General features: G+C 38.0%; 1 protein-coding gene across 1 annotated transcript in view; it reads right to left on the reverse strand.

Moving 5' to 3' along the window:
* Positions 1 to 5,032: 5,032 nt before the first annotated feature.
* The window catches only part of LOC103508154, a 31,476-nt gene continuing 26,625 nt past the window's right edge, over positions 5,033 to 9,883 (reverse strand). The window contains exon 3 of the mRNA XM_008472688.2: positions 5,033 to 5,242. Within this exon, the coding sequence (XP_008470910.1) occupies positions 5,160 to 5,242 (83 nt within the window). The 3' untranslated portion in view covers positions 5,033 to 5,159. The remainder of the gene's footprint in view (positions 5,243 to 9,883) is intronic.

Genomic DNA, 9,883 nt, shown 5'->3' on the forward strand with positions numbered 1-9,883 from the left:
GACGAGTTACTTTTTAGAACTGACAGTATGATACTACTCTTTGGAACAATCACCCTAAGTTTCTCCCTCTCTTAGGGCCTTATTTAGGGGGTCAAGGGGGCCCAACCCCTTACCCCCTCAAGCCAATTTTTCTGCTTCACTCCGAAAACACACACCCCGATACAATACCGCTCTCACCCCCCCCCTCCTTTGACAAAATCTGAATACGCTTGCTCTCGCTGTTGATGTCTTTTCTTCTCATACTTTTTCATCCTCAGCATTGTCATCATTACGATTCTTTTTCTTTCATTTCTTCGCTCTCCCCTTGTTCTCTGTCCTACACCACACGAACAATACATAAAGGAACTAAAATCGGTTGTCAAATGAACGCGCGGACAGGGCCTTTATCAATTGGCCTCATTAGTGGACAATTGAAAATCCCGAATTGCCTCTCCCCCCACCTTTCCCCGTTGTCCAAGCTACTGACAAATTCATATCATTAAGACAGACTAGAAAATTGTAAATCTGTAACTAAAGAAGTGAATGGAAAAGAATATGAAGGTGAGGAGGAGAAGGAGGAGAGGAGAAAGCGAAAAGAGGAGGAGGAAGAGGAGAGGGGAGGAGCAGCAGTAGCAGGAAGAAGAGAAGGAAAGAACGAGAGAAACTGGAAGATGTGAATAAAATGGAACTCAAAGAATAAAGAAAACTGCACGATTTGTATTGTCAGTCTTGAACTTAGCGCACACTGCTTCATATGAAATGAAGAAGACATGTCCTGTCAGAGCATCGAAGCTAAGCAACGTCAACTATGGAAATTATGGACCCCCTTTGCACTCGACATTTTGGCGAATGTCTAATTTGTGCCTCACAAACCTTACCTAGCCTGATGTGAAAGGATAGTGGGACGACCGGGACGCCAGCAGTACATGATTTGATTGATACCCCATCTCCTGCAGGAGATCATCCATCCGAATACCAACCACCGCACCGGAGGGTTGCTACACGCTCGCCTGGTAATCAGGAGGGCGTGGGTTCGATCCCAGCCGAGGTATGGAATTTTATCCTCATTTATTTGAGAATTTGACCACATAATAATGGAGCTCTCGGGGTTAGGTGGTAGAGAACGCCTAAGGCGTTAACCTCGACCTAGTGGTTGCCTTCCACTCAAGAGTCTATTATTATTATTATTATAGGTATGGTACGTTCAACTTGCCCATGTCGATGGCTAAAAATATACGGATAAATTTAGATCTGATTCAGGTGAGAAAGAGGAAAAGAGGGCAAAACACCTTCAATACTCCTCGAACAACGTACGAATTCGTCAGAAAGCAAAGTGTAAGTAAAGCAGGTTGTCCAAGCACCGAGCACAAAACAAACGGAGTACAATATTTTATTCAAGTAGTCTCATTTTTCTTCAGAATAGCAACTCTGACTTAATATTTTTCTGCTTCATTTCTTTCTTTTTAGTTTTGTTCGCTCTGAAACCCCAGTTGTTCTTGGCATTAGCATTGTTTTAGGTTTAGCGACTGTTAAACTTAGGTGCACTGTTGGCCTGGGTCAGCCAGCGACGCGACGATAGCACGTTGAATGCTGCTTCATTTCTTTCTTTTTAGTTTTGCTCGCTCTGAAACCCCAGTTGTTCTTGGCATTCCTTAGCATTGTTTTAGGTTTAGCGACTGTTAAACTTAGGTGCACTGTTGGCCTGGGTCAGCCAGCGACGCGACGATAGCACGTTGAATGTAGGTACTGTTAAGATTAGGTGCACTGTTGGCCTTGGCCAGGCAGAAACGCGAAACGCTAAATGCGACGGGACGATAGCACGTTGAATGAACTAGGTTCCGATGCCGATGAATCTCTGAAGTAAAGGGTCTAGGCAGAGTTCCGGCTTTTCCCGGAGTCTGGTTGAGGAGGTGGGTTGTTGCTGTCGAATGGAGGGTGGACGTTGAATGAACTAGGTTCCGATGCCGATGGCTCTGAAGTCAAGCGTCTAAGCAGAGTTCTGGCTTTTCCCCGAGGCTGGTTGAGGAGGTGGGTTGTTGCTGTCGAATGGAGGGTGGAAACCTCGACACTAAAGATCCTAGATTACTTAATAGCCTAGAAGAACAAAAAAAAAAAAAAAAAAAAAAAAAAAAAAAAAACACAAAAAAAAGGACAGACCGGACGAAACACCCCCTCAAAAAAAAAAGGGCATCCTCAACATCAACAACAAAAACAAAAACAACAACAACATGAGATTGCAGATAAAAATAAAAAAATACAACACCAACAACAAAAACAACAACAACAACAACAACATGAGATTGCAGATCATAAGAATTTTCATTTGTAGAAAAGTCTATTTGTAAACTAATGAAATAAATAAATAATGATTAGCTACTTTGGTAATGAAAGATTACCAAAGTAGTCAGTATGTTGAATTAGAAAACCCGTAAAGAAAAGAGGGAGCCTCCGTGCTTGTCAATTAAAAAAAAATCTACAAGATTCTACACCCCACCTCCTGTTGAAAAAATCCAATAAAATAAATTAACATTAAGTTATGAACTTTCAAATTTATTCTGATCCACGATCCAATGTGCAGCTTTCACGGCACATCTTCATTTCGCTTCTCATTAGCAAATAATACCCAAGTATTATTTTATTTCTTTCTCATTTCGATAGGAAGGTAGGAAAAACCTACCTATCTAAAAACTTTCCTTACATCGACCTACCTAATTAGATAGAGTTTAGACTTTAGGGAATAAAATGCTTGATTACGTCTATGTACATACGTATCTACATTTAACTTGGATTTTTATTGGGCGAATTTTAGTCCCTGCGCCATCATAAAGGGTATAGGTACCTACCTAGTTATTCTTCATCTCTAAATAATTAGAGTATACCTACTTACCTACCTCTTCTTCTTTCTAGCCTTTTCCTATTAAAAAAATACCCGTTTATCTAATATTAATAGGTATACGTAAATAACCAAAAAATAATTTTAAATTACCTACCTAATAATCTTCTGAAAAATTTCCCATATTTTTGGGGAAAAACTTGTGCTCCTTGAGGTTCCTCTCAATTTTCTCATTCTCTTTTCATACGTTAAAAAAAAAAACACAAATTACCAGCTTTCTCACTATTGAAAATTTTATGTAAAAAGTACCAAATTAAAAATAAATAAAAAACAAAGGTAAAAGGATACAGAGGAAAACAATTTTATTCATCCAAGTGTTTTTTTTTTAATTTCTTAAAAATTAATTTTGCTCATAGATAATAATGATTATAATAAAGGTAGATAATTAGGTAACTCTATGTTGATTTTTTTAAACATTACGTTATTAGTTATTTCATTAATTACCCACAGTAAGCTTCATTTTAATAAAATTTATATATGGAAGTACGAAGGTATGTATTCATATACCTAGGCTAGGTTTTATTTCAAAAGATATAGGTACCTGGTACATACCTTTTTGAAAAAGTCTCAAGGTCCATTTAATAAATAACCTTTTTGAAAGGCTGTTTCAAATAGGTACAGCTGCAGAACTGGAAGTACGAAGGTATGTATTCATATTTACCTAGGCTAGGATTTATTTCAAAAGATATAGGTACCTGGTAGGTACATACCTTTTTGAAAAAGTCTCAAGGTCCATTTAATAAATAACCTTTTTGAAAGGCTGTTTCAAATAGGTACAGCTGCAGAACTACAAAATAGAATTTTCGCTTAGAGAGTAGGTACCTACCTACACTTTTATGCCTACAGTAAAGTTTTCTTTTAAGTTATGAAGGATTTTTCCATTCATTATAAACAAATAATTCCTATTTTTTATTATTTTATTGATTTATTTACATTATAAATTTTACAATAAAGGTAGGTATCTACCTATGCATACAAATACGTATATCAGATTCATAAATGTTAATGGGTAGTTGAATACCTACTCAATAGCCAGTATAGCTACCCTAAATAGGTACCTATAAGGTGGATATCTACACTTTTATGCCTACAGTAAAGTTTTCTTTTAAGGTATGAAGGATTTTTCCATTCATTATAAACAAATAATAAATTCCTATTTTTATTATTTTATTGATTTATTTACATTATAAATTTTACAATAAAGGTAGGTATCTACCTATACATACAAATACGTATATCAGATTCATAAATGTTAATGGGTAGTGAATACCTACTCAATAGCCAGTATAGCTACCCTAAATAGGTACCTATAAGGTGGATATTTCTTTGTACCTACCTACGTCATACGGATTATGCTTGAGTTATTTACACAAACATTAAATGTTATGGTAGTTTATTTAAAAGCAAAGTAACAATATAAAATACTAACTTAGAGAACTAGGTACTTATAACACCTAATATACACAAATGTATTTACGTAAATACAGTAGGAATTAAGTTGTGAGTAGTGTTAGGGATTGCTGAAAAGTCATGGAATTTACGAACGGATGATGTTCAAAAAGACTGTTTGAGGTCAAAGACCGTTTTCTGAAATTTTCGAGTTACCTAAAAGAGAGCTCATACCTATCATCCAACTTTTTTTCAATGGCAGGATACTAGCTGATTAAGGTAGAATCCTGCCGCAGGATTCTCTCTTAGTGTGCTAGTATCACGAATATGAAAGTATATTTCCTGACTGACGTGACATTTCTCTAGTTCTTATGTATACCTAACCAAGTTGTTAATGTGTTCATCTGTTAACAAATGGCCACAGTCCGTAATGACCTATTTCTGCATCCCGAAACAGGCCTTTCCTGACTGACGTAACATTTCTCTAGTTCTTATCTATACCTAACCAAGTCGTTAATGTGTTCATCTGTTAACAAATGGCCACAGTCCGTAATGACAATAAGCTATTTCTGCATCCCGAAACAGGCCTGTGCCCTTCTTGTTGTATTCAAAGGCCAGCTACTTCACTATGAGATAGACTTGACCAGGTACGGCTGAAAAGATCCGCCCGTCAAGTCTACGTGATACGAGATGAGCACACACCCACTATCAGGTCTACCTGATAGTGAATGGCTGGCCCAAGACAACCTGTTTTACGACAGGAGTGTGATACGAGATGAGCACACACCCACTATCAGGTCTACCTGATAGTGAATGGCTGGCCCAAGACAACCTGTTTTACGACAGGAAAACTGGTTGAATATCAGGACAGACTAAATTACCATGCGTTGGAAAAGCTTCACACAGGCGCCATTCTATGAAGTGACGTCATAAGGAGAAACGAGATGAGCAGGGTAAGTAGGTGAGTGATGAGAAGAGGATCTGAAATCAGGCAAAAATAATGGAAATTAATGTTTTTTCAAACAAAACCATTGATTTTCATTTGTTATAGATGAGGAGCTGAGCAGGGAAATTCTACGTGGGAAGGTACAAAATTTTAAAAAGGTCCATAAAATTGTCAAGTGGTTACATAATTATTATGTAGTTGTGGATCACAGCAAATCTAAACACATACAAATGTTTTTATTGATAAAATTAGATAATTATCTGGGAAAGTAGAAAATAAAAATGAAAATTTAATACCATTTTCCTACCATGATTATCGTCAGCACTTGAGCTAAATGTCTAACTCTATTTCCACCCCCACTTTTGTGTGTACTCTTTAAAGTACTTCTACTTATTTCAATTGTCTCTTTTGTGCTATTAAAAACTTACAGAAGAAGAAAAAAAATCCCTTTTGGAGAAAAAAAGAAAATGGAAAACTAAAAGTTGGAAAAGTTTAGTTGCAAAATGGTTTAAATTTATCCGCGTGTTAGTTTTCTGTATAGCTTTATCACAGCGTAGCTTTAAAGTACTTCTACTTATTTCAATTGTCTCTTTTGTGCTATTAAAAACTTACAGAAGAAAAAAAAAAATCCCTTTTGGAGAAAAAGAAAGAAAAAGGAAAACTAAAAGTTGGAAAAGTTTAGTTGCAAAATGGTTTAAATTTATCCGCGTGTTAGTTTTCTGTATAGCTTTATCACAGCGTAGAAATATGTAAGTGCCAACTGATGTTACAAATGTATTTATGCTGTACACAACTTACTTGAACTTTTTTTCCTTTTTCTCTTTCTTTTTTCTAAGTTTTTTTTCTTTTTTTCTTTAAATTATCTTTGAAAAGAGAACTAGAATGTAAATAAGGTTATATAGTTGTTTAAAATTTCGAACATTTTGCATCTTGAAGGTAAAGTTTGCAAAGCATCAAGTTAGTGTCGTCTGGTGTGTGTATAGGTATTTAGACTTTGGAGACATTCATTGATTCTGATACTGCTTAGACGGTTGGGATGGAGAAGGTCGAGAAAAGAGAAGATCTAGAACAGCGATTCTCAACCGGGGGTCCAAAAATTGCAGTACAGTCCAAAAATTACTAATTTTTGACCTCAAGGTACTGAAGTAGGTACTGATTTTTTTTTTTTTTTTAATGTTCTGAGAGTGTTTAAAACTCAGTAGCAATCGTACACAACAACCTAGGTATCGGTACCCAGTACTCATTATAATGGTGGTGAGGGTTCGTGAGATTAAACCCGGGTACTCAAGGGGTACGCGGGCGAAAACATATTGAGAACTACTGAATTCTAGTAGAAGGGGAAGTTTTGTAAACGGATGGTTAGGAAGGGATGGCCCATGTACTACTGAGTTACTGACATGACATCATGAGTATTTTGTTTCCATCTCCGCTCTCGACTAATTTACCAAACTCCCCATGGGATATTTGGAGAACATTTTCGTTAATAAGACTTTTACACGGGTGGACTCTGTTGAGATTCCTGGGGTCATGTAGACTTGTAGAGTCATTACTCTGGCTGTCTTTGCTACATTCTACAGTGTTGCTATTATTATTATTATTACACAATTCGATCAAATCTTTATTTACAGAGATATACATATATACAAGTTGGACAAAAACTGAGAAGTAATGAAATAAATAAAGTTTGATCAAGGGTGGGGTTAATGCCTATGGCATTCTCTACCACTCCACCCTTGTTGCTGTTGTAAGACCAACTGCCCTACATTGACAGTAGGAACGTTGAATACGTGATGTTCGTGTGGTGCCTTGGTACTTGTGGTGGCCCCGTGTGGTGTGGTGTGGTACCTTGTGGCACGGGGTGGTGTGGTACCGTGGCCCCGTGTGGTGTGGTACCTTCACGGTACCAACTCGTAAGTATCCATTTTCATAAATAACCTAAGTAAAATAGTATTTACAAAGGACGTCAAAATTAAATAAATTCATTAATAGTGACGTTCATAACAACGGGGCAAACCTTTTCATTATTTCTTTTTTCGAAAAACGTCTTCTACAGATTTCCCATTTTCACATCAAATCTTTATTTTATCAAGAAAAATGTTTCATTCTGCAAAGTTTTTCGAATCTTTTGTTTCCCTTCGAATGAAACCAATGGCTGGTTTTTCATTTTCAAAAGTGGAACGCTCAAAAATTATTCAAATTTATGTTTCCCAGTTTGAATTGAGAGGAAAGAGGAGAGCGTTATTTGTTCTTCATACTTTACCCAAGTTTTGCTTTAAATTGTTTCTTCTACTAATATTTTTTAACAATTGACAGATTTACACAAGGAGTAGTGTTAGGGATTGCTGAAAAGTCATGGAATTTACGAACGGATGATGTTCAAAAAGACTGTTTTAGGTCAAAGACCGTTTTCTGAAATTTTCGAGTTACTTAAAAGAGAGCTCATCCCTATCATCCAACTTTTTTCAATGGCAGGATACTAGCTGATTAAGGGAGAATCCTGCCGCACGATTCTCTCTTAGTGTAACTTAGTATCATGAATATTAAAGTATATTTCCTGACTGACGTGACATTTCTCTAGTTCTTATGTATAGTATACCTAACCAAGTTGTTAATGTGTTCATCTGTTAACAAATGGCCACAGTCCGTAATGACCTATTTCTGCATCCCGAAACAGTCCTGTGCCCTTCTTGTTGTATTCAAAGGCCAGCTACTTCACTATGAGATAGACTTGACCAGGTACGGCTGAAAAGATCCGCCCGTCAAGCCTGTGCCCTTCTTATTGTATTCAAAGGCCAGCTATTTCACTATGAGATAGACTTGACCAGGCAGGTACGGCTGAAAAGATCCGCCCGTCAAGACTACGTGATACGAGATGAGCACACACCCACTATCAGGTCTACCTGATAGTGAATGGCTGGCCCAAGACAACCTGTTTTACGACAGGAGGGGTACCACATGTCAAAACAGGAGCTTGGACTGTGGTTCTGCGAAATTATTTTAGTTTAGTTAGTGAGGGAGCTCAAAAATCCACTAGTCCTTCTGCTACTTCTTCTGTAATTCTACTTCTTCTGTAGAATTACAGAATATGTAGGTAGGTAGGTATGTAGTAGGTGCCTATCTACGTCAAAATAATATCTAATGCTATAAGGACAAATTACCGTCTTGCGGCCAAGCTGCACTACGCTATTCATAGCAGGAGCTCGGACTGTGGTTCTGCGAAAATGTTTTAGTTAGTGGGAGGGAGCTCAAAAATCCACTAGTCCTTCTGCTGTACTTAATACTTCTGTAGAATTACAAAATATGTAGGTAGGTAGGTAGTAGGTGCCTACCTACGTCAAAATAATATTTAATGCTATAAGGACAAATTACCGTCTTGCGGCCAAGCTGCACTACGCTATTCATAGCACCTAGGCACTTCTTTTGGAAATATAGGTACCTAAAACAAACTACCTATACATAAAATAAATAACGGACCCGCGTCAGCTATACCTTTAACCTTCCACCCCATTTTGTATGTATGTACATTGTACCTTGGTAGGTACATATGTTTGTATGTTCTATTCAAGCTAAACCTCTTTTATTTGCATGTTGATAAATTCGCCACCGTCACGTAATATGTCAGCGGGTCATTCTAAAAACTAATCGAGAGAAAACTTTGTGCCGAAGCTCAAAAGCTTGGAGCATGAAGAGAAACAGAGGAAGCAAGGCCGAACCTTAGCCCTAGACCCAGTAAATAAGTTAATTACCAAGCTATCCGTTCCATTGTTATCTCTCTATTGACAACATCGAAAGCTTCTGTCCGAAAGGGAGAACATAGGGGGAAGAAACTGGAGGGGGTGAAGGAAAACGAGAATGAGGGAGAAAGACGAGGAGGAGAAGAAGAAGAAGAAGAAGAAGAAGAAGAAGAAGGAAGAGGAGTAGAAGGAAGAGGAGGACGAGGAGATGTAAAAGAAGGAGTGGGAAGGGGAGGAGGAGAAGAAGGAAGAGGAGAAGGATGAATCAGGAAGATGAGTAGAAGGAAGAGGAGGACGAGGAGATGTAAAAGAAGGAGTGGGAAGGGGAGGAGGAGAAGAAGGAAGAGGAGAAGGATGAATCAGTAGAAGTAAGAGAAGTAGGAGGGGTAAGAGAAGGGGTTAGAAAGAAGAAGAAGAGGAGGAGGAAGAGGAATTAATTTAACAAGAGGGACACGAAACAGGGGGTCACACATCTGCTGAAAGCTCTAGGACAGGGAAAGATAGGTCGTGAGGGGAAAGCTAGAGAAAGACGGTTAGAGAAGAAAAAGAGACGACCGAGGGGAAAGACGGTTGGGATGGAGAAGGTCGAGAAAAGAGAAAATCTAGAACAGCGATTCTCAACCGGGGGCACACGAGAGATCCTCCGTAGGTTTTTTTTTTTTTTTTTTGTTTTTCATTTGCAGTACAGGCCAAAAATTACTAAATTTTGACCTCAAGGTGTTGGGTAGGCAATCGTTTGAAGGGGAGATTGATTTATGTCCATCAAGAAGTTATACCAGCGGGCGCATGGTGGAACTCATGGGCCCATAATTAGACGTGCTTGGCGAGTGGTGCTGGTCAATTATTCTCTCGGCCCATGGCTATGGTCCAACAACACATCGCTAACGATTGAGCTCGAAATTTGTGGAGGTCTTGTATTTTTTTTAGTGCATGTGAAGTCCA

Source organism: Diaphorina citri, unplaced genomic scaffold (genome assembly GCF_000475195.1).
Source record: "Diaphorina citri unplaced genomic scaffold, Diaci psyllid genome assembly version 1.1 scaffold374, whole genome shotgun sequence".
Lineage (NCBI taxonomy): Eukaryota > Metazoa > Arthropoda > Insecta > Hemiptera > Psyllidae > Diaphorina > Diaphorina citri.